The sequence below is a fragment of the Rhineura floridana genome, chromosome 7, assembly GCF_030035675.1.
Source record: "Rhineura floridana isolate rRhiFlo1 chromosome 7, rRhiFlo1.hap2, whole genome shotgun sequence".
Taxonomy (NCBI): Eukaryota; Metazoa; Chordata; class Lepidosauria; order Squamata; family Rhineuridae; genus Rhineura; species Rhineura floridana.
The window spans coordinates 43,313,083-43,339,112 of NC_084486.1; the positions used below are offsets into that span (position 1 = coordinate 43,313,083).

Sequence of the window (26,030 nt, forward strand, 5' to 3'; positions counted from 1 at the left end):
CAGTTAAGATTTTTCCTGATGTTCAGCCAAAATTTGGCTGCCTGAAACTTGAGCCCATTATTCCACGTCCTGCACTCTGGAATGATTGAGAAAAGATCCTGGCCCTCCTCTGTGCGACAGCCGCTCAAGTACTTGAAGAGTGCCATCTTATCTCCCCAAAGCTTTCTCAAGGATAAGCATGCCCAGTTCTTTCACCCTCTCCTCATAGGGCTTTGGGTTTTAACAGTGAAACGTCTATTAAGTCCAGCATCTCCTTAGGTGGCCAACCGGATTACTCTGGGGAACCCACAAGCAGGGCTTAATGGAAATAACTCTCTTCTGCCTGTGCTGCCCAGCCATTTGAAGGAAGAATGCAGCTAAGTAAAAAAGCATCTGCTTTGAATGCAAAAGGTCCCGGGTTCATACCCCCAGCATCTATAGGAAAACCGTATCTGAAATTCTGGACAACTACTGCCAATCAGTGTAGGCAATACTGAGCTAGTCAGACCTGACTCAGTATATACCCTATGGTATTCAGTGGCATACACTGTCTGAACCTGGAGATATTATATAGCCATTATGACTAGTGGTCACTGATGGACCTAAACTCCATGCATTTGCTGAATCGCTTTTAAAAGCCATCTAACTTTGGCACACCTTGTGGCAGTGACCCCCATACCTTAATCAGAGAAGCTCCATTTATGTAAGGCTCTGACATCTACAAGAATATATTGAAGTATGACATCATTGATTTTATGGGACATAAATGGCTTCAGGACTACATCTTCAATGTGCACTTAAATGTGTGAGGTAAAATCCTGAAAGCATTGACACAAGCTATTAATGGAGGATTCAGGCATGTACTTTTTTTTACAAAGCCTAATAGGTTTCCACTAATCTACAAGAAGTTTCTCCACTTAGTCTCATGTATATAACTAATTGAGTGTTGAAAACAGATACGCTAACAACAAAATCAGATTCTCCAGGGTCACAATACAACTAAGTACATATTCCACTATAAATAGCATGAATGCAGTCACACTCAACTGCACAACATTGTTGAAATTTCTGGTACCCAGTGGATTAACTTTGAGTCATAGAAGTTTAGAGTTATATTTGCACTCTCTTGCTACTTCAAGGACATTGTCAGTAGCAAAAGGAAAACATATTAAGTTGCTGTCACAAGAATCAAAAATAATTACCAAATGATTGAAAGCTAATTTTGGATTAATTCTACCAATTTATTTTAATTATGATTAAGTTCCAGTGGCAAAATGTTTATATAGAATCATTCAAATAAAATATGAGTAATTATTTAGTGGGCTTTCTTCAAAGAATATCTGCCAAATGTGTCTAACTGGGTTCATTAATTTCCATCTTTCCCTATGGATTTATACAGCATAACGGCTGGTTTATGCAACATAAAACCTTTCTTGTAAATATATCACAGAAACTATTCAGTTGACAATCGTAACAGCCCCCATCTGTGTTTATACTGGATACTGCCCCAGTGCAATTTCAGTGGGTTATAAATTAAATAACCAATGTATTTCCTTGGAAGCAGTGTTTTCTTATAGCACATTGCAAAATTTATTTCTTGGAGTTATTCATACACACACATATACATTTGTGGTCATATTAGAGCTCAGAAAAGTAACATATTTTCATTTTTCCTCCAACAACATACTCCATGTATTTCCCCACAATTGCTATCTAGTGTTTCACCCTTCATCCCTTTGTGTGCGTTTTAATTTGAGAATTTCATTAAAAGGATATTGGCATCATTTATAGCCTGATTAAAGTGAAATAGAGGGAACATGAAACACTGTGCACCCACCATATTGTAGTCTAAATGAAAACTCTCATTTAGCAACACAATAATTGCTTCATATTGATGTAGCGCTTAAGATAAGTGTTAACCATTCAATTGCTGTTGATTTTTTAATTCACATTTCTAGGAGGCTTGGAACTGTTGGAAAACAATGAAGGAGCTAAAAGATTGGGCATTTGTGAAACTTCATAGGAATTATCCTTGGGGGTCATTTCAGACACCAGAGAGTCCTTAGTACAATTTTATATATTTAATATATTTTATTAGAATTGGAATCGCTGTCAAAACACATAAACTGTAACTTAATTGGAATCTATCTAATGCTAATATCAGATTAGTAAATTGTTCTCCCACAAATGTAGGAAGGTTAGCAATGTCTTTGTGTCTGGGAACTGGGTGTGTTGCTTGTTCTTGATGGAGTCACACTTTCCCTGAAGGAGCAGGTTCCTAGTCTGGCGGTACTCCTGGATCCAGGACTGTCATTTGAGACTCAGGTGTTTTGGTGGCAAGGCGTGCTTATTACCAGATATGGCAGGTGCACTAGCTCTGGCCACTCCTGGATCAGGATAGCCTTGCCACTGAGGGCTTTCCTTAAAGATGACCCAGTGACTGCAACTAGTGCAGAATGCTGCTACCAGAGTACTGACAGATGCTTTGGCATGGACTCATACTGCACCTATCTTGTAGGATCTGCACTGGCTGCCTATATATTAGTGTTAATTTTTAAAGTTCTAAATGGCCTGGGATCCAACTATTTGCTGGAGCATCTCCTTCCATACCATCCTGCTTGGACTGTGGTCAGCATGTCCTGATCCTTGTCATATGCTGGGGAGCATAAATTGCTATGTGGTGACAAAGGGCAGGGACTTTTCTGTTGTGGCATCTCTACTGTGGAACTCCCTTCCTCCTGGAAGTGCAGATAGAGATATATGTGTTGGCATTCTGTCACAATGTAAAAGCACCTGTTCTTTGGAGGAAATTAGTAAAGGATGCCTAAAGCCCTTGCCATATTTTATGATGATCTATTTTACTATGGATGGTACTACTGAGGATTGTGTTTTAATTACTGTTCATGCTATATTATGTTTTTGTATTATGTTGGATGCTGCCCTGTGATTACTTGTATGATGAAGGGCAATACGTAAATCCACATCTACCATGAGCAGTTATCAGTTTGAGATAATTATTATCATATGGTAAAAATGGCACACTTACTCTCTGTCGATGACAAGACAGGTTACAGCTTCAGCAGCAATAACGTTGGCCGTCCTGACATCTTCCCTGAAAGGACAACAATATACATTTTACACAAACTGCCAACAGTCTCTACAGTAATGCAAACCAATCAGTACACTGCAAATGAGAATTATGTTTTAGTGATTTATTAGATTTTAAGCCATTTAAAGAAAATGCTTTTTTTAAAAAATCTTGCAGCTCTTTCAAAATGTTTATAGAACAACATATAAAAAGTCATTTTCCTGACAGAAAGGTTACTCAGGGATTTATATGTCTTTTTACAAATTCATTTATCCTGATTATTGGTCTCTCTGATTTTGCAGTTCAGTTTGATAGGAATGAACAACTAATTAAGCACCATGGGCCACATAAGAAGCATGAATATTTAACTGAGTGTTATTGACATTGTCTACATGTCGTATTTACGAACAGAGCAAATACCAAACAAGGTGTTCAGAAGATCACATCACAAACTAACTGAGATGGCAGCAGACCCATGGCATTAATTAAATGCAGGTCTGTCTTGTTCAGGATTAAAATTTATTTATTGATTTGACTTATTAAAATATTTATAGGCCACCTTTATGAGTAAAACATACTCAAGCCCATTTATGCAATAGCAGAGAAAAATTGTTCCAATGATAATAAAATACAACCCTATACAAAATCTCTTATAAAAATCACAATGTTAATAAAACCAGCAATAACAAATATATATCCAGCACAAAGATAAAATGTAATTTTTTCCACAAGACTATAAACAATTTTTCCAAGACTGTTGAGGAACTCAATAGCAGCTCAGAGAACCACCCATTAATAAGCCAGTGAAAAATAAGTGGGTCTTCAAGGTTTTTCTGAAGAACTGTAGTAAATTAGCTAGCAGAGAGCTCCAATGCCATGGGGCCACCATGGAGAAAGCCCTCTCCTTCGTGCCTGACAATTGACAGGTAGGTTGCAATTTAAATGGCCAAAGGATACTGAGCCTCCCCTTCCCCTTGGATTTCCCCCCTGAAGCTCTAGTTGCGCTGCCTTCTAGTACTGGGCTGTCAGTTACATTGCGTGTGTGGCTACAGGTAATAGATTGCAGGACAAGAGCAGTTGTCAGGGACCCATTTACAGACCTCAGTCTACCACAATCATGTATACTTTTGGGACTTTACTTTATACCATTGTTATTCTGGAAGTATCAGATAAGGGTGGGGAATCTGTGACCTGATAAGCCCCATTAGCATCAGCCAATATCCCAAGTACAGCAGGGGCCCGCTCATATGGCGGGTTAAGTTCCGGACCCCTGCCGAAAAGCAAAACCCGCTGGAAAGCGGATATTCATCAATAAAATGGTGCCCGACGCCCGAAAAATGCTATAAAAGCGGAACAAGTGCCATATGAGTGGGGCCTTACTCTAATTACTCTAATTGAAAATCGCTGTATTAGTGGAATGCCGAAAAGCAGGCAGCCAAAAAGCAGGGCCCGACTGTATAGCAAATTGTCAGGAACTATAGAAGTTGCAATCCAGTAAAATCTGGCCATAGATTCTTCTCCCTGATACATATACTGCAAACTCAAGTGCCATATGGAGCCAAAATATTAGGGGTGCAGCTCTAAGAGGGGGGGACCAAAACAGCCCAATGAAGACTGAGCATGCTCAGTGGCCACAGCACACACATTGATTATTAAAGGGGGCACTGTATCCTGGAAAGGGAGTGGCTCAAATACTGAACACTAACACTCTGCACTGCAACCGTTTGTTGCAGCTACCATTTGTTATTCTCATATGTGAAAAGTATGCTAATTGTTTCTAAATGTTGATATATAAAAGGGTAAGCTTACATCTTTATTTTATATTGCACCTGTAACACCATTGCAACATCTCTGCATTGCTATTTTAAGGCCATTTACAATATTGCACTGAGAACTTCTTATCGCTTTCTATAGAAATACTGCACAATAAAAAGGGATTCTCTATTACAAAAGCATTATGTTCTCTTTCTCATGAAAATGCTACTTTCACATTATATATAATGTAAGTATACAAACTGACTCTTTACATTATAAATCAAAATCCAGTATCAGTCAAGTTGGCAATGCAATATGGCTTTTTAGAAAGGTATGTATACTAATAAGATTATGGTACCAGCAAGCTTGCATTAACACATAAATCCTCAAACTTTCAAAGTTTGAGCTAATTACAGAATTCTGTATTTCTGTATTGCACTGTACATGCTCCTTTAATACTACCTCTTGCTTACCTTTACTGATGGCACTATATGTGCTGCCTAGCATAATTGATTTTGTGGTGCTCAAGCAGGAAGTGCAAACACAGAATTTACATTTGTTTTCTTTTTGGGGTTTTTTTTAAAGTGCATTACAATATGGGGGGATGGGGAAAAGGGGAACAACTGTCATTTAATATTTTTAAAGAGTCAAACTCACATTGAAAAGTATAATAGAGCTTACTAGAACTTATTTTAGAAATTAAGCTCAAACTTTAAAAACTAACAAAACGAGAGAAAAGTTTAATATCGCAACAATTTAGGAATATTAACCCAAGTACATTATGTCACATATCTGTCTATCCATAGTGCTTAGCTTACTCCTTAATATACCTCTAGGTTAATAACAGTTTGTGTAAGTCAGTAGGTTAAGACTGAGAAATGATTCCAATTCCAAACATGCAGTAAGTTATTAATACCCCTTTCTGTTAGTCTAAGCCAAATGTTTATTATAATGCAGCACCCTAGACAATCACAGTGCCAGCCTTCCCCCAAAACGTCAGTAAAAAATCATTACAAAAATATAATCTGGTGAGCACTAACTCAAAGTTTTTTTCAACTTCAAGGCTGTAATCTTCATCACTACTTCCAGAGAGATAACACTCATCCTCAGAATCATTTTCACTGTCAGAGTAGCCCATAGTTAACAATTGCAGCCACCATTTTCCTCTTTAGGAAAACTACTGTTCCCTTCTGTCCAGTGACCCTACCTTGGACTCTGGGCTAGCTCTGGAATTTTACAGACCTTCCAGCTTTAAACCCTCTAGGCTTGGAAAAGGTCACAGCTGCTCTGGGAGTGTCTCCTATAAGCAGGATTCAAAATGGAAGCAGCGTATTGCTGAGCCACAAAGAAGCACAAAGTTCATCTACTTAAGGGTACCTCCTATCATCACTGGTACTCTCTTAACAGCCTTGCTGCTCTGAGATCTTCTGCCCATCTACAGAAGTAGCAGCAAATGGTTTATACCAGCACACAGTTAAACAAGACACCTATTAATTCACACAAGGGATCAAGCTAATCTGCATGCCAAAACTTTTTAATTATTTTCCTGTCTAGCTCAGCAATTTCCTACAGTTCCTTGGGAAGCAAACATTCTGTCTTCGCTATCAAACTGAAGGAGCTTGCTAAAATCAAAATAAAGTCCTTAAAGGAAAAGAAAAGCTATGGTTGGTTAATGAATCCTAGAACTGGTTCAAGATGCACTGAAGTGTGGTGGCACCTACCCTGTGGAATTCCCTCCCTTTGAATATTAGGCAGGCGCCATCTCTGCTACCTTTTCGGTGCCTTTTGAAGACTTTCCTCTTTCAACAAGCCTTTTAAGTTGAGACCTATCCCAGTCTGCATCTGTGTCAGAATTGTTTAATATGTTTTAATAATGTTTTAAACCCTTTTAAGGTTGTTTTTTAAAAAAATTTTAATGCTGTTTTGTTTTATGTATTTTAAGATCTGTTTTCATGATGTTTTAAAGTGTTTTAGTGCTTTGTTTGCTGCCCTGGGCTCCTGCTGGGAGGAAGGGCGGGATACAAATCAAATCAAATCAATCAATCAATCAAGTTCTATGGCAGTGCCTACTCAGAAGTAAACCCCATTGATTTCAATGGAACTTACTCCCAGTTAAGTGGTTACAAGATTGTTTTTAAATCTCAGCTAAAAATATTTCTTTTTTCCAAAGCCTTTGGAATCTCGGTTTAGATTTTACCTTTATAATTCTGCATATCCAGAGTATATGTACCTTTTAATTTTAGTTAGATAGTACACCTTTGTGGTAGGGACATGGTTTTATTCATTTTTATTCATTTATTTTTCCTGTACAGTGCCATGTGCATTGATGGCGCTATATTTATATATTTATTTGTTGCATTTATACCCTGCCTTTCTTTCACCGTGGAACCCAAGGCAGCATACATGTGGTTTCCAGGTGGTCTCCCATCCAGGCACTGACCAGACCCAGACCTGATTAGCTTCAGCAAGGCGATGGCCTCATGTGCCTTCAGACCATAGCCTGGGATCCTATATAAATAAACAACAGTAACAACAACAAAAATAAAACAAGCCACTGGAATGTAGGACCAGTAATTGGTACACCGAACATCATTCTGGAGAAGAATAAATATCCATAGCCATTCATGATTAGTATAACAATTTTAATAAATATAATATATCTAACGATATAATATTTTTGTAAGCTGTCACGCATGGGGTGGGGCGCAGCAGCAGAACAGCAGGCAAGCGAATGGATGAGAGTGGGGGACGGCAAGCGAGTGAGTGCTGAGGGCAGGTGGGTGAGTGAGCATGTGGGGCAGGCAAGTGGGTGCAGGGGGTGAGCAGGCGCAGGGGGTGAGCAGGCACAGGGGACAACGCAGGACGTCAGTAAGCGGTCGAGGTGTGGCCGCGGCAGCTGTCAGGGCAGGCAGTAAGCTCCCTAAATGGAGCAGCCAGTGTCTGGGGAGCCATTCTGGGAGTTGCCTGGAGGTGGGAGGGTGTTTTGAGAATTGCCTGGGGGTGGGAGGCATTTTGGAAGTTGCCTGGGGTTGGGGGCCATTTGGGGACTTGTCTGTGGGTGGGGTGGTTTGGGGACTTGTCTGGCTGTGTATGTGTATACATTTGGGAGTACCTGCTGTGTGTTTATATGCATGTTTGCGGGTGCCTGGGGTTTGTGTGTGTGTGTGTGTGTGTTTAGGAGTGCCTGGAAATCTCTTTCTCTCCCTCTGTGTGTGTGTTTGTTTGGGAGTCCCTGGGGGGAGTTTGGAGTCCGTATGTGTGGCTGGGAGTCCGTGGGTTTATGTGTTTAGACCTCCCAGGGAGATTGGCATGCATAGTGTGCATATACAAAGCACCTAGTTGAACTATATTCATCTAGTCATTTTAGTGATTTGAATACATGTATGATCTCTTTAAGTGTTATCTGTATGTTGTTGTTGGAGATGTAATTTCTTTTTTCATTAACATCTGATTGTGAAAATTACTTGATACATGAAGAATTAAGGATAACCATAATGTTTGAAAAATCAAGGTTTACAATATTGGACATTTTGTTGTAGGATATTTTGTTGTAGATGTAAATGCAAAATATCTTACATTGTTAGATGAATGTTACACATGACTGTTTCACTAGAATCCACAAAGTGCTATTATAGCTGTTTTCCATACAGGAATGGTGCCTACAATTGAATTCAGAGTTAAATGCATTTCAACCTGCATTGGGTTGTGGCCAAAGTGTCTTACAATTCTTAATGATCTTCCATATGAGGTAGGATGAATGATAACGACCTGTTCCATGCTACTTAGATAGCGTCATGGTAATTTTAACATCAATCTCCTATGTCCAACACCACCCACTTCACACTTCTCCTGCCAAATTCTCTTGAAATAAATGTCTGTAGCTCAAGTTTCCAAAAGGGATACAAGAGATTCCTGGTTGAGTATATACATTTGACTGAATATCCATGTCACTGGAAATTGGGGGGAAAGGATGCTAGCATTTTTTAAAAGTGAAAGAAACAGGAATCTGCAGCCTGGCACAATTTCTATACATGCAAAATTTATAACCACAAAACCAGAACCTGCTAAACCATTTTTTCCACGCAACTATGAAAGATATTTCTAGAATTGGCAGTCAGAATAAGGGAGGATGTTGCCTGCAAGTATCATCTAAAGGAGGCTGCATACTCCATAAGCCAAGGATTTGAGTACCAAGTGAGAGGGAGGAAGTTGGGAAGAGAAGGAATTTAATATTCATTATGATAGAGTATATAACTTATGGCACCATATGCCATGTTTCCTAAATATTTTTATTAATTGTCACTGAAGCCCTGCAAAGTGTATCTTTTCAAATGAACCCCTGATTAATACAGTTAAGCTATATTTTTCTGCTGTACACAATATGTGCCAAGCAGGTGGCTATGCTGAACTGACAATATTAAATTTTTTTAATTCACCAAAGCAGATTCAGATCATAGAGCAGGCAGAAATAAATTATGTCAATTGTGTGTAATTCATAGCCATCACTGAGTCTTGAAGATCAGATGCTTCGGACATGTCCCCTTTATCATTATTTAGTCATGCACTTCTTTCTGATTGCTTTTAGCAGCTCCATGCTGTGAGATTCTTTTTCTTAACTCCCTTGCTAGTAGCACCATAAAAGCTCCACTGCAAGTCATATTATTTATCTTTGCTTTACATGTTTTAGTGTGACTGCATTCCCTTGTGATTGGTAAATATCCTAGAACTGAGTCAAAATTATCTATCCAAATACCTCTCTCCCGCCAATCCTGTACTCCCCTGTCTATTCCTGCGCAGATGTGTTAACCTGGCAAGCATAAGTTTGGGAACATGGGTTTGGTCAGGATAACATGAAGTTCCACCCTTAAACTATAATTCATTGGGGAGGGACCCTTTTCAGTCTGAGGGCCACATTCTCTCAAGAGCACCCTTCCAGGGGCCATATGCCAGTGATGGATGTGGCAACAGATATAACTCTTACCTTTGTATAGTGGGCTCCAGTCCAGCCACATAAAAGTCAGCAATTACTACTTGTACATCTCTTTGTTCAGGCAAGCAGGGATGGCTGGTGGCTCTACATCAGTGGGGCAGTGGAATCTGCTATGGCTTTAGTCTGAACTTTCAAGGACCATTCCAGGGTGCCAAACCTATTTTGGGAATAGGTTTCAGCACCTTTGACAGCTCCCTGAAAGTCTGGACTGAAACCCAGATCTCCACTGCCCCACTGACACAGAGCCACCAGCTGCTGCTGCAGACAATCAATAGGCATTATTATAGGTCAAGGGCACATTCCAGCCAGAGGAAAGAACTGGAGGAGGGTACAGAGGAGGGACAGTGAAAGGTGGGGCCTGGTGAGAGTCCCAAAGGTCAGACAGAGAGGCGGAGAACAGTGCATTTGACTGCTGGGCCTCAGATTCTCCATCACTGGTGTAAAATTCATCTTTTTCACACATTAAAGGAAAAGTGATAATTTCCTTGATTGTCTCATCCACTCATAATAATTCATACTCCTCCCTCCTCGCAGTATGGGAATACTGTTGCTTGTATTTAATTATGTTTGCCATGGATTTCAAATAAAAGGATTTAGCATCATGCGTGTTTTCCTTGTATTTAATATGATTTTGACTCCTCTTTAAAGTAAAACATTGGCCTTCATTTCTTACATGTTGCTATTTCAATATGGCCAGTACTATTTAATTTACCATTTTAACTTGGAATGGAGCTTGATAAATCCACTATTTGTGTGACCCTAGCCTGGTCATTAAAAACAAAACACACACAAATCTTAGAACTTCTCTACAGGATTTATGTGTCATATATTGCCTAGATTAGAGATGCTAACAAAATCTTCATCTTCTGAATTTGTCCTCAGATTTTGTATTACAGAAATAGAATCTATAATGTCACAATCTGGTGAACCTCTGGAATTTATATATATATATTAAATTTCTTATTGTTGTTGAAGGGTCTTAATTTGTCACTACTGCTGCTGCTGTACCTATATTATGAAGGGATGCTGATGTCTGTGTCACTCTTGTGAGGAAAAGAAAAACAGTATTTTTTATTTTTTAGCTTGCATATTATTTCTGAAGGGATTTCTCTGTGGGGTATTTCCCTGTTGCACAGGAACTGCATGGAGTTTTTTCTAATGCCTTTAAAAATGGAGGGAGGACATGAGGGTTCTGTTTTTGCTAAATAAGTGGGTTTTTAGTTTTTTTAAAAAGAGGTTTCCTGTTTTATAACAGTGTACTGAAATGTTGGTGAGCTCCTGTGAAAAGGCAAAGTACACACATACACACACGGGGGGGAGAGGGAGAGAGAGAGAGAGATCCAATGGTAGTTTTAAGCTAGCATAAAGAACAAGATGGGGACATCTAATTTCCAGTGATTCCCTTTACCTACCAAAGTCCTGGACGCTATATCTCAAGCTATTGTGGAGGGTCTCCCAACCCTCAGAAGCAGCTTTTGGGGGTGACAGGACCACTGCAATGGACAAGAGTGATAAGTGAAAATCAGTGCTCAGGCTTGCACGAGTGGAAGTTATTTCCCCCTTTAAAAAACAAAAATGAAACTATTCTTGGATTCAATCCAAAATATTTTTTCTTCTGGGGAATTATTTTAAAAGTTATTGTTACTGTTTTATATTCATAATTCTCAAGGATTTTACTTCTTTTCCCTGAGGGGAAAAAAATCTGTTTTCAACCCTTCAAAACTCTCTTTTCTTGCTCAAGGATCACAGGACTGGAATGCAAGGAATACTGGAACCTCACAACAGTAATGGAGCAGAACTGAGGGAGTCCACTCATCCCTAGTAATGTCTAGAGGCTGTATAATGGGTGAACTCGCTATAAAGTTGTTGTTAATCTCTGGCTTCTTAAAACATGTTTTTGCCACTGGCATAATGGTAGATTCAAAATTATAAGGTATACTCTCAAAACTCAAAAGAAATAGTAGGGTTTTTGTTTAACAAACTTAGTTATTTTGGGTTGAAACGGTGCCCCCTCATCATAATTATTATTACAAATAGATGACCTAATATCTGCCTTTTATATGCCACCTGCATCTTACTGCAGTGGCTGAGGAAGAAGGGAGGAAAGAATATGGGTTTGTTTGTACATTGAAATAATAGCTGAAAGAAACAGTAATATCCTTACCAATTGGAATCTAAAACCCCTCCAATGGCAAAAACATTTTATGTTGCCAGAAATCAACTTTTTAAAAATTAACTCTAAAATGAAATTTTACAGATCCTCCTTCTACAGTGTCATAAATATTTTATGCAATGCTACACTCTGTCATCTTAAAAACCCCATAAAAGCAAGTGAAAATGGAAAAATTGGACTGCCTTCAAGTCAATCCCGACTTATGGCGACCCTATGAATAGGGTTTTCATGGTAAGCGGTATTCAGAGGGGGTTTACCATTGCCTCCCTCTGAGGCTAGTCCTCCCCAGCTGGCTAGGGCCTGCTCAGCTTGCCACAGCTGCACAAGTCAGCCCCTTCCTTGTCTGCAACTGCCAGCTGGGGGGCAACTGGGCTCCTTGGGACTATGCAGCTTGCCCACGGCTGCACAGGTGGCAGGGCACGTAACCCCTGAGCCACTCACTGTGGGGGTGATCTTTAGCTGGCCCTTGACACCCAGGAGACACGAGCAGGGATCTGAACTCACAGACTCTGGACTCCCAGCCAGGCTCACCTCCCCACTGTGCTATACCAGCTGTTCAAAGCAAGTGAGCTGACTTGAAAAGATATTAACAACTCTCCAGTTTCAGTGTGGACTGACACCAGTTTGACCTACTGGAAATTATGTTGCTAGGCATGTGATATGAGTGTTAAGAGAGCAATTAGGGCTGCCATCCGCCATATTCCCAGGAGGGAGGGATTTTCATATCTGTGTTTTACACAGACAATGCCTTGCTACTGAACATAACTCTTCTTTGAATGGAATTTTAAAATCAAGCAAAAAATTCATCTAAGTTTGTACTTTCCTTATTCAACAAAACCTTTTCAGCATTAGTTCTGACTTCTAACCAAGGCATTAACTGATTTTTTGTAGTAAACAAAGACATTAACTACTCTTAGGGAAATTAGGAATGTGTTTATTTGCATATAACAAAATACAGTCAGAATACAGGTTGAGGCCTGATATTTAGCAAACTCATGGAAGCCACAATTGGCTATTGACATGGTCAGGATGTTTTACCTTCCTCACTTTTTCGACTTGGAAAATGTGTTGGGGGTTTCAGTGCTTATTGCTTCTGTTGTTAATTTTTGCTTTTTGGCATGCTCGTGTGTATTTGTCACAGCTTTAGCCTACATATAGTGAGGGATGGGAAAAGATGGGAGAGTGAATATGAATTCAGATGCCAAAGCATGCTGGGCAAGAATAGGTGGGTTTATTCTTCTGAAGGATTTCAACAGTTCAAGATGGAGGATGGATCCATCCATTCTGTCTCCTGGAGAGTTATTGAAAGTTTATAATTTTCTTTTTGGAAACATAAGGCAAGACACAGCTGGTATGTTATATCAGGGCAAATTCTAAAAACAGATCACTGTTGGTGTGTGCGGATATATTGCGTGTCCAGTACTTTACAATTGAAGAGCAAGACATGCAGAAATCCATTCACAAGCTGAGAACTTGATTAAGAGTCCTTTACTTCGGACATTAAAGACAGCAACAAAAAACAGTACAGCTTGCAGGACTTTCACTTTCCCTCACGGCCACAATAACTTCCCCACTGGAACAGCTTCCCCCACACTAGGCTGGCAGAGCTGTCCAGCCTATATCTCTCTCGGTTGCCTTGGCAGCACCAGGTGTTGGCCTTGACGGCCGTGCCAAGGCTCTGCAAGGCTTTGCAAGCAGCTTAACCCCTGCTCTGCTTTTTCCTTGCTTTTAGTCTTGATGGAAACAAATGGCAGTCCTGCCTATGGGTCAACAGCTCCCACCTTTCCATCAAGACGACATATTCTCTAGCAACATATTCTAACTATAACAGTTACATTTCAGTTCCCAGTAACATTCATATTCCAGTTACATTTCCACAGTACATTTTTACAGACGTTACATGCTTCAGTTTACAAAGACCATTGATTCCTTTAAACTTTATTCACTGAACTTTGGTTGTACACAAGTCAGGTATAACGTTTCTGCATCCACGTCTATTTCTTTGTATACACCCGGGCCGCTGACTACACCCACTGTAAATCTGTCAGGCGGCTTCCCAATGTTAGCCCTCTCGGAGCGCCTCAAGGGAACTGGAGCTTCGGCTCCAACCGTCCCACCATTATCAGCACTTGTACCTGGCATTGCTTGCTCAGGTTGATTCAGATCGTCAGCTTTTCTCTTCTTTGTTTTACGCTTGCCCCATATCAGTTCATTCAAAGCATCCTTCAATGGAATTTGTGTTTCTTCTGCTTTCACCCCTTGTGTTGGTGTATTATTTGACCCATTTAGAATCACTGTTTGGTTTTGGTCCCAAGGCTTGTCTGAGACTTTTATGCTTCTGCTCAGCACAACTTGCTGTGTCTTTGGAACCCAAACCCTGTAATACGCATGTTGGAAACCTAGCACAAATGCTTCCTGTGCTCTGGGAGCAAGTTTCCCATGCCTTTTCCCCTTTGGAACGTGTACCCAGCACCTAGCCCCGAACCGCTCAATGTGCTGCACCCTCGGCTTTTTCCCTGTGAGTTTTTCATAGGGTGACATCCCAATGGTACTGTGTAACACCCTGTTGTGTATGTACGTCGCATACAGAATACACTCTTCCCAGAATGAGTTGGCCAGGCTGGAATCCCCCAACATGGCTCTCATCGATTCCTGAAGCCCCCTATTTTTTCTCTCCGCAATTCCGTTACTAAACGGAGAAAATGGAGCTGTAAAATTCTGTTCTATTCCCTTGCTTTCTAGGAATTCATGCAATGCTTTGCCCGTGAATTCCCCCCCCCCGGTCTGATCGGATACGTCCCACAGTAATGCCATGCTGTGTTTCAATCCTCTTGATAAACAGACGCAGCTTCTGTTCTGCCTCATCTTTTCTCTTTAGTAAATAAACATGACAGAACCTTGTAAAGTCGTCCACCACGACCATAAAGTATCTAGCACCTCCTCGTGAACTCTGTATTGGCCCTGACAGATCAACATGAATTAGCTGGTAGGGAGCGGTTGTGGTGCATTCTGCCTCCTTGTTTATGGGTGCAATTGTAGCCTTCGCTTTACAACAGGCATCACAATCCATCAGTTGCCCACAATCTGTCAGTTTCAAGTTTTCGCTATGTGTCGGGGTTTGCTTAATTGTTTCATAGTTTGCATGCCCCAGCCTTCTGTGCCAATCATGCACACAGCTGTGATGTGTCTGTCTCTCAGCACTCAACACAGCACATCCTGCATGATTGCTCTGAATGATAAACAGTGAATCTCTAAGGCACCCTTGCATGCAGACCTCACCCCCTTTCTGAATAATACATTTCTCTTTGTCAAAACATACAGTATAGCCAATATCCACTAGCTTTTTAACAGATAGAATGTTACTAGCTAGCTCAGGAACATACAGAATGTCAGTGAGAATTCCAATCTTACGTAATTTCACCGTCCCTTGTGCCAGCACATCTCTCCTGGATCCATCCGCTAACAGAACAGAGTCCTGCACTGCTCTTGACGTGTGAAATAAACTTAGGTCTTTTAGGAGACAATGGGATGCTCCACTGTCACACACCCAATCCGTCTCGATAGTTGGAGGCTTCTCTGTGCTGATAAAGTTCACACTGGACTGTTTCCAGCCTCCGTCTCTTTTTCTCCGCCTGGCTGCACAGTTCCTTTGTATATGCCCGCGTGCTCCACAGAAATAACACGATTTTAGCCTCTGCTGCTCCTGGACGGTTGACTGCTTGCTTCTGACAGCTTCCTTCGGCTCAGCTCTTTTCGACTCCTGTCTTCTCTGCCACTCTTGGTTCAGTTTTTCTTCAACAAAGTCCAGGTTTAGACCTCCATCTGGAATAGCTTCCATGGACATCACAAGATTATTCCATGTTTCATCAAGTGAAGCCAAAACTATGTACACTTCCTGAAGATTGCTATGCACAATCTCTCCGTCTTCCAGTTCAGCAAATAGATGTCTGAACTCTGTGAGATGCTCAGCCATGGTGCTTTCCTCAGTGAGACGCATCTGGTACAGCTTTCTTGCCAAACAAAGTTTGCTCTCCACTGTCTGTTGAACATGGACAGTTTGTAGCACATCCCACATCCCTCTCACTGTGGTTTCGTCTCTGACATAGAGCAATTGAGAGTCAGAGAGTGCCAAAGTAATAAATGCCTGCGCCTTCTCATCCTTGCGCGTCCAAGCCGCCTGAGGAACCGCCGGTGGGGTGGTGTCAATTACCTCAAACAAATCTTCTTTGATTAGGAACGCTCTCATCCTCAGCTTCCAGCTGGCATAATTAGTCCCTGTAAGCTGCTCCATCGGCATGCCTGCAGACATATTAACTGCCATCTCCGCTCACCTCTTCCAGGCACGATCAAGCAGCCTTCCGGAGTTTTGACTAGGTCTGAACAGTCTTTACACTGTTGTAAAGTGCGCTGGATCTGGGCCCATAACCCTGTTGGTGTGCGCGGATATATTGCGTGTCCAGTACTTTACAATTGAAGAGCAAGACATGCAGAAATCCAGACACAAGCCGAGAACTTGATTAAGAGTCCTTTACTTCGGACATTAAAGACAGCAACAAAAAACAGTACAGCTTGCAGGACTTTCACTTTCCCTCACGGCCACAATAACTTCCCCACTGGAACAGCTTCCCCCACACTAGGCTGGCAGAGCTGTCCAGCCTATATCTCTCTCAGTTGCCTTGGCAACACCAGGTGTTGGCCTTGACGGCCATGCCAAGGCTCTACAAGGCTTTGCAAGCAGCTTAACCCCTGCTCTGCTTTTTCCTTGCTTTTAGTCTTGATGGAAACAAACGGCAGTCCTGCCTATGGGTCAACAATCACCTGCATGCTGAGGTGGTAAGGGAACCACAGGCCCAGGCTCAGTTTAAGATGCTGATTATTTCCTCCAGAACATTGGGTAGAATTTGTTGATTGGATATCTGTTATGGTTATTTTACTTGCTAGCTCGCACTTACTATTAGTTTTTTTTGCAAAAGGCCAAAATAAAAGCCCAGTTGAGGTGTCCATACTGAACTTGTAAGGCCAAAGTATAGGGGAATGGGGGAGGTGCACACCAGGCCTACTCCCAATGTCCCTATATGTGGCACCCCCTCCACTCCCAACTTTTGTGTGTTCAGCACAAATAGCTGCAGGAGACTTCAAAGCATGTTCAGCTAAACACACTTACAAGGCTGCCCACAATTGGGATCCCCGTATTATCAGAGTTCTAAATTGCACGGAAGCTTCTAAGTGTGTTTAGCCAAACACATTTAGAAGTCCCATTCAGACCTTCCTACTCAACACAGAAAGGTTAGGACTGGAGAGGGCAGGGCCAGCACCTATGGGGATGTTGTGGCTGGGACAGGCATGTGCTCTCTCAGGCCCCAACAATCGTTTTTCCCTTGCATGTTCAGGCTAAATGCTTGAAGAGGGCTAAAGACAAGCAATGTCTGTCTTCTTTTTGGCCTTGTCCTGTGTGATGGCGTGTACAAGTTGCAATATGACCATATCATTTTTTATAACATCTTTGAGACATGAAGCATATTTACAATAAGGAAGTTCCACACAGTACAATAACACTTAGAAAGTATGCTTAGGGTTACAGTTAAACTGTTGCTGTCCTTTGACTATTGATTTAGCCTAAATGTCATTTCAGCCAATTATATGCAAAGCATAAAAGGCTAAGAACCCAAATAGCATCATATTTGGCATGTGTTCAGTGTTCAAGTGTATATCCTGTTTATTTACTTATTTATTTTATTAGATTTATATACTGCCCGACTAGCATTAGCTCTCTGGGCGGTGAACAACAGAATATAAAAATACAAAACATCTCAGATCTCATAATAAATACAGCATAAACATATATAAAACATATATAAAACAATAAAGAAGCAATTGCTTAAGGCTACAGATTGCATTTGCACTGCTGTTAAATCTGTTTGGAATTTTACTCTATTAAGATTGTCATTGCAGGTTTTGACAGAAGCGAGACAAACACAAGATTCCTTAGGACTATTTGGGTGTTCTGCTTGGATGTAAACTAGGGTTACCAGGTCTCCGGTTTTAGGCTGGAGTCGCCAGTTTTTGGGGGGTCCTCCAGCTCTCCGGCTAGCACCCCTTAATCTCCGGACTCTCAGCTTCAATTTTTTTTAAAATTTAAGTTTCTAGGTGGTCTGGTTCCCGAGATATACACCAAAACGTCAACCGCCCCCCACGCGACTGTTGTTTGTGTAAGTAATATGGCTTGAAGTTTTTTTTCCCTTCTGGGCTATGAAATATGAAAGTATTTCATCCAATACTCCATTAGGACTTACTTTTGAGTAGACATGGTTAGGATTATATGGGGTGTATTTTTACACCGCTCTGTGTGTGTGTGTCCTTTCCAACAACCTGTGAGGTAGGGTTGGTGATTGGAAACCAAGGCAGCTCACAATAAGAAATAAATCACTTTAAAAACCAATAACCATAAAACAAGTATAAACAGTTGCAAAACAGCTTCAAGTGGCATGATTCTGAATTTTGGGTTGAGTGAATGAAGTTTATTTATTTATTATTTATTTATTATTTGATTTATATCCTGCCCTTCCTCCCAGTAGGAGCTCAGGGCAGCAAACAAAAGCACTAAAAACACTTTAAAAATCATAAAAACAGACTTTAAAATATATTAAAACAAAACATCTTTAAAAACATTTTTAAAAGCTTTAAAAACATTTTTGTTTAAAGAAAAGGTTTAAAAACATATTAAAAAGCAATTCTAACACAGACACAGACTGGGATCAGGTCTCAACTTAAAAGGCTTGTTAAAAGAACAAGTTCCTTATCACTTCAGGGTACAGTTTTCCCTGGTTAAGTAAGCCCCATTGAATACATTGGGACTTGCTTATGAGTAAACAAACATAGGATTGCACTATAAATATCTTTATAGGTTGTATAAATAATAAACATATTTGATAGTCATGCTTATATAAATATTTTGTCATACTGTGTCCCAATAAGTATCCGATTTCACACTATGGTTGTACAATACTTCCTTTACATTTTAAGTATGCCTTGGGGTGGTCATAGTTCTCCATTGTTTTCATCCTGAGGGACAGATAGGCTGAGAGGTCATGGTCACCCAGATGTAGAGTTAGTAAACTAGGAAGACTAGCCAATTTAGGCTGCAATCCTCTTCATACCTTTCAGGGAGCAATCACCATAGAATTCAGTAGGGCTTGCTTCTGAATAATGTACTGTCATTGTGGACATCAGCTCTGTCGGGAGCTGCACACGGAAGCCAGATGGGAAGAGCCAGCTCCCACAAACAGGCCTACTGGGGAGTAAGCAGTACCTGTAGGCTGCTATTGTCATTTTTTTTTTTTTTACTGTGCCAGCCTATTAGCTGGTGGAATTCTGATTGGGAACTGGATCTGGGGGAGTGTTCCAAAGGGGATTGGGATGCTAGGTAAGCCCCCCCCCGGCAGCTCCTCCCTGCCATGCCCCTGGAATGCTCCATTTTTGTGGCTTCTGTCAGTTTCCACCAGGTTCCTGTCTGCCAGGCTGGCAGTCCCTGGTGGACCCCTGGCAGTGTATGGGGGGCTTCTGCAGGCAGAGCCCGGAGGTGCTAAGAGCCTACCATCTCAGCTGGAGGGGCACTGCATCCAACTCCCCCAGTCCAACAGAAATATGAGTTGGATTGCGCCCCTAATTGAGCTCAGGGCACGAAGCAGCAGCCTTCTATACACATGCCCCAGCTGAAATGGACATCATGTTCCATGTGTGGAACAAAGTGCTGCATGTGCAGTTTTCATCTCTGATCCATTAGCCAGGAATGCCCATACAGAACATTTTTTTAAAAATCTCAGTGACAGGAGGAGCACTGACAGACTCCCCCTTATCCAAACTTTTAATGAAAGACCTACAAAGCCCCCGGGACGCTGCGTGGCTTCACCGAATCAAAACACTTTATAGTGTTTAATTTGAGGCATTTTGAAAAAAAATCTGTTTGGTTTCCATGAAGTTAAGACTTTGCCAAAGATTTGACAGACAGCTGTCATAGCAGCAGAGAAAGAATTCAGTGTGTGTGTGTGTGTGTGTGTGTGTGTGTGTGATAGAGAGAGTGAGAGAGAGAATAAATAAAAAATTAACAGTGATGAAAATATGTAGATAAATATCTTCTTTGTTACCACTTGTACATTGCATATTATCTGTTTTAAAGCATTATAATTGCAAAGTTCCAACAGTTCTGTTCTCTTGCTTCTCAATGAGGATTCTTCAATAGATTTCCAAGATACAGAGTTTGTAAATCAAGTACAGCTCCAAGGAACAGAGAATAGCAATATGTCACTTTACCACTCTAGTTTTTGTTTAATTCACAGTCACAGTTGTAGGCATCAATGGTTGAATTTCTAAACAGACTGATTTCTTAGATGAACAGTTTTGCAGAGGATACATTGCATGATGCCCTTCCACATTCATTTGTGCCATAGTTTGCCAGCCTCTTGATTACATTATCTTATTAATATTTGGCAAATGTGATGATTCAGAAATCCAAATTAAAGTAAGGATGGACAAAATTAAGGACTGCCTGACAAGGTGGACACATTCAATTCAAAAGGAGTATCAATAATAGATTGCATTAATAGGGGAATTATAACTACAGGAGTTACTGCCCCCAATCGGCTTGACAATGGTGAATACCTGATAAGAATATTCACTAATAGGCAAAAAAACCTTGCAGTTTAAGAATGTACCTATAGCACTCAGATATTTCTATCAAACTTTAAAAAGCAGGGAAATCGGGCAGCTATATTGAATGCACCATGGCAGCAGGAGACCTGACCTCCCCTCTGGGATATTGTACTGCCCTACAAATTGATAAAATGCAAACACAATTTGGGTTGGTCTTTCACAGTCCAATCCACTTCCTGTGTAGCTTGGAAGAATTTGATAACATGTGCCTCTGAGCATATTGTGAGTGATGGCAACACCTGCCATCTCCAAAGATGGAGAATTATATTTTTTGTATGTTTGTTGGTGTTCTTCTTATGCTGCTTCTTTCCTGTGCTACTACTGTTTCTACAGAGAATCTAATCTAGAAAATTATATTTCTGTCATTATCCATCCTAGATATCTGTGTCAAATTTATTTTTATTAATTTCAAAGCCTTTTTATTGGTCAATGTCATATGATGGTGAAGACAGGCTTTTGTGTTTCAAACTGGAGGTTATGTTCGATTTCTATTTTGGGTGCATTAACAGTTGAATCTGAAACTGCAGTTTGATGTAAAATCAGTCTGATTAAAATATGTTGCTACTTAAGCAATAACTCTAGCTGTTGGGAAAAAACAAACTTGGCCTGTCCAAGATGCATTCAGCCTGCTATGCTTAAACCACCCCATTTAAGGAAAGGGGCATAGAAACAGAACATAATATTTCCAGCTACTGACCCAGGAGCAGAGGAGCAAGAGGTTAGAGGTCGACATTGTCCATCTACTTGGGGCAGTAACTATAGCCTTCTTGGGGGAAAGATCTTGTGATTAAAGCCTTACCCACAAGTTAATTCCATTTGGGGCTGTAACAAAATGTTCCACGCAAATTCACCACTTCATTAGTGAGTGGTGAAAACTAGGGAAGGGAGGAACAGTAAAATGAAGATTTTTTTGAGTGGTGGTGGTGCACCTCTAAAACTTATTTCTTTCTTAAAACTTTTTTCTACCACCATGTGTCAGCCACCATTGTTCTCCCCTGTAACATCACTTTGTCAAGACATAGGTTTGTTTTTGCTATATCTTGACATAGTAAAATTCTGGGTGAGAATAATGGTGGCTAGCCACTCTGTTGTTGTTATGTGCCTTCAAGTCTATTACAACTTATGGTGACCCTATGAATCAGTGACCTCCAACAGCATCTGTCGTGAACCACCCTGTTCAGATCTTGTAAGTTCAGGTCTGTGGCTTCCTTTATGGAATCAATCCATCTCTTCTCTGGCCTTCCTCTTTTTCTACTCCCTTCTGTTTTTCCCAGCATTATGGCCTTTTCTAGTGAATCATGTCTTCTCATGATGTGGCCAAAGTATGATAACCTCAGTTTCATCATTTTAGCTTCTAGTCACAGTTCTGGTTTAATTTGTTCTAACACCCAATTATTTGTCTTTTTTGCAGTCCATGGTATGCGCAAAGCTCTCTCCAACACTACATTTCAAATGAGTTGATTTTTCTTTTATCTGCTTTTTTCACTGTCCAACTTTCACATCCATACACAGAGATCGGGAATACTATGCTCTGAATGATCCTGACTTTAGTGTTCAGTGATACATCTTTGCATTTGAGGACCTTTTCTAGTTCTCTCATAGCTGCCCTCCCCAGACCTAGCCTTCATCGAATTTCTTGACTATTGTCTCCATTTTTGTTAATGACTGTGCTGAGGTATTGATAATCTTTGACAAGTTCAATATCCTCCCTGTCAACTTTAAAGTTACCTAAATCTTCTGTTGTCATTACTTTAGTCTTCTTGATGTTCAGCTGTAGTCCTGCTTTTGTGCTTTCCTCTTTAACTTACAACAGCATTTGTTTCATATCATTACTGGTTTCTGCTAGTAGTATTACCATACTACTGGTATGGTATGGTATGATGAGATATACTCGTCTGCATATCTTAAATTACTGATATTTCTCCCTCAAATTTTCACACTTTCATCTTGGTCCAATCCTGCTTTCCGTATGATATGTTCTGCATACAGATTAAACAAACAGGATGATAAAATACACTCCTATCTCACACTCTTTCCGATTGGGAACCACTCGGTTTCTCCATATCCTGTCCTTACAGTAGCCTCTTGTCCAGAATATAGGTTGCGCATCAGAACAATCAGATGCTGTGGCACCCCCATTTCTTTTAAAGCATTCCATAGTTTCTCATGATGTACATGATGAAAGGCTTTGCTTTAATCTATAAAGCACAGGGTGATTTTCTTTTGAAATTCCTTGGTCCGTTCCATTATCTAACATATGTTTGCAATATGATATCTGGTAACTCATCATTTTCTAAATCCATCTTGGACGTCGGGCATTTCTCGCTCCATATATGGTAAGAGACTTTGTTGTAGAATATTGAGCATTACTTGCATGGGATATTAAGGCAATAATTCGATAATTACTGCATTCCCTGGGATCCCCTTTCATTGGAATTGGGATGTATATTGAACGCTTCCAGTCTGTGGGCCATTGTTTAGTTTTCCATATTTGTTGACAAATGTTTGTCAAAATTTAAACAGATTCAGTCTCAGTAACTTATAGCAACTGTAGTGGTATGCCATCTGTTCCTGGTGATTTGTTTCTTCCAAGTATTTTAAGAGCAGCTTTCACCTCACATTCTAAAATTTCTGGTTCTTCATCATATGGTTTCTCCATGAACGAATCTGTCATCCTGGCTTCTCTTTTATAGAGTTCTTCAGTGTATTGCTTCCATCTTCCTTTTATTTCATTTGGCTAGTCAGTGTGTTTCCCTGTTGATTATTCAACATCCCTACTTGTGGTTTAAATTTCCCTTTCATTTCTCTAATCTTTTGGCATAAGGCTCTTGTTCTTCCCTTTTTGTTGTCCTCTTCTATTTCTATACAATAACCATTGTAATAGTTCTCTTTGTCCCTACATAGTAGTTGCTGTATTGTTGCATTTAGGGTTCTGACCATGTTTCTATCTCCTTTTCCTTTTGCTTTCCTTCTCTCTTTAACCATTTTAAGAGTTTCTTCAGTCATCCATTGAGGTCTTTCTCTCTTTTTAACTAGAGGTATTGTCTTTATGCATTCTTCCCTGATAATGTCTCTGACCACTCCATAGTTCTTCTGGTTCTCTATTAATTAAGTTTTAAGCCTCAAATCTGTTCCGTACTTAATCTTTATATTCTTCTGGGATGGTATTTAAATTGTATTTTGACATTATGATTCCTTTGTTGTTCTTCTTTAGCTTTACTCTGATTTTCGATACGACCAGTTCATGATCTGTACTGCAGTCTGCTCCTGGTCTTGTTTTTGCAGAAAGCATGGAACTTCTTCATCTTCTGCTACCAATTATATAATCATTTTGATTCCTATATAGACCATTTGGTGATGTCCATGAATACAGTTGTTTTTTCGGTTGCTCAAAAATGCAACGAAGAAATTATTGGCTTCACAGAATTCAATAAGTCTTTCTCCTGCGTCATTTCTATCTCCTAAGCCCCAATTCCCCACAATTCCTAGTTCTTCTCTGTTCCCTATTTTTGCATTCCAGTCCCCCATGATTATCAGCACATCTTATTTTGGTGTGTGATAAATTTCTTCTTGTACTTCTGCGTAAAATCTCTCCAATTCCTCTTCTTCTGTGTTTGCTATTGGAGCACAGACTTGGATGATGGTTATATTAATAGGTTTCCTGTTTAATCTCATTGATATCACTTGCTCAGATCTTACGTTATAGGTCCTAATTGCTTTTGCTACATCACTTCTCACTATTAAAGCAACCCTGTTTCTTCTTAATTTCTCATTTCCTGCATAAAATATTTTGTAGTTCCTTGATTGAAAATGTCCCATTCTTGTCTATTTTAATTCACTCACACCAAGTATTGTAACGTTGATGTGTTCCATTTCTTGCTTGACATTTTCTAATTTTTCCTGGTTCATGCTTCTCACATTCCATGCTCCTATTGTGTATGTTGTACAACTCCGTACTCTCCTTTCACATCTATGTGCATCAGCCTCTGGGCTTCCTTTTGGCTTTGACCCAGTGGCGTCATTAATCAAGTGCTCGTTGTAATTGTCAGTTGTTCTTCTCCAGTGCCATCTGACCTGGGGGTATCATCTTCCAGTGTTGCATTTCTCGTGTTGCATTTTGGGTACTCTCTTCATAGGATTTTCATGGTAAGTGGTATTCAGAGGTGGTTTACCATTGCCTTCCTCTGAGTTTGGATGCATCTTAGTCTGGTGTCTAAGCTTTGACCATTTCGCCTTGGGTGACCCTTTTAGGAATCTAGCCTCTTGCTCTAGACTCCTGATGCCATTGCTCTCATTTTCTTTGACGCTCTCAAACCCCCTCACCACGTTAAGGTGTGCATCCTAGAGGAGGGACTGGTGATTTCCACTGGCAAAAAAGTTTTAAGAAATAGAATTTCAAACAATAAGTGTCCCTCCCAAAATTCTGTTTTATGTTTGTGCCCTCCCTGAAATTTACTTCTTGGGTTCGGGTGCCCTTTTGAGGGCACAGACACATTTGATTGGAGAGCAAAATCGTGTCCTTGGACTTTTTGTCTCAGCCTTAGTACCTAGTCATGAACAGGGAGATGGTGACAAAGGTTATTGAATAGTTAATAGTGACAGAAGGAGGGAGAGGTGGAAAAAATGGGGAGGTGATGCTTGTTAACACCCTACACTCCTTCTAGAGCCTTGGGTACCCAGTTGATGTAGGCCAGATGGAGCATATGTGCAGTGAGCACCACACCATCCTGCACATTATTATCTCTATGGGCTTTTGAATTAGTATAACAAGTGGGACTTGTAACACAATTACTCCAGGCCACCATTCTCTCCAAGCAAGGTTTTCTGGTCTCCTTTTTCAGCTGACACTCAAACTTGCATTGTTGCTGAGCATACTCAGTCTTCTTTGGGCTTGTTTTGTGCCTTTAGGGTTTTTGTTTTAAAGATTTATTGTGGTTCCACAAATATCGGGTTTCTACTCAGCATGCTGATAGTTCCCTCCTGTTTCTCAGTGGCCACATTTTGACTCCAGCCTTATTGGCACTCATCACCCAAATTTGTTATTAGAGGGAGAGACAGGAAAGAACAATGATACGGAAAGAAAGACAGGCAGGCAGAGAAAGATGGGTTTGCTTAGCTTAGAAGATTTGGAAGGCCTTTGGATGCATGTAAGGTTGACATAATGTGAACAAGGTTCACTTGGCCACTATGCACAGGAAAACAATAACGGATTCAAACAATACCAGGATTGGATGTTCCACACAGCACAGAAGGAATATCCTAACTGTAACAGTATGGGATCACTGAAACAGATTGCACAGGGGGTATGGTGAAATCTTAATTGTTGGATATATTTA

At 40.4% G+C, this 26,030-nt stretch overlaps 1 protein-coding gene across 12 annotated transcripts in view; it reads right to left on the reverse strand.

Moving 5' to 3' along the window:
- The window catches only part of PRKG1 (protein kinase cGMP-dependent 1), a 1,123,517-nt gene that overhangs the window by 159,243 nt on the left and 938,244 nt on the right, over nt 1–26,030 (reverse strand). For 11 of the 12 annotated variants that reach the window (XM_061635360.1, XM_061635359.1, XM_061635362.1 and 8 more), the window contains one exon: nt 3,026–3,091. In XM_061635360.1, the coding sequence (XP_061491344.1) occupies nt 3,026–3,091 (66 nt within the window). Of the gene's footprint in view, nt 1–3,025; nt 3,092–5,862; nt 5,998–26,030 lie in introns of those variants that run through there. The other variant, XM_061635371.1, reaches the window with a different exon arrangement.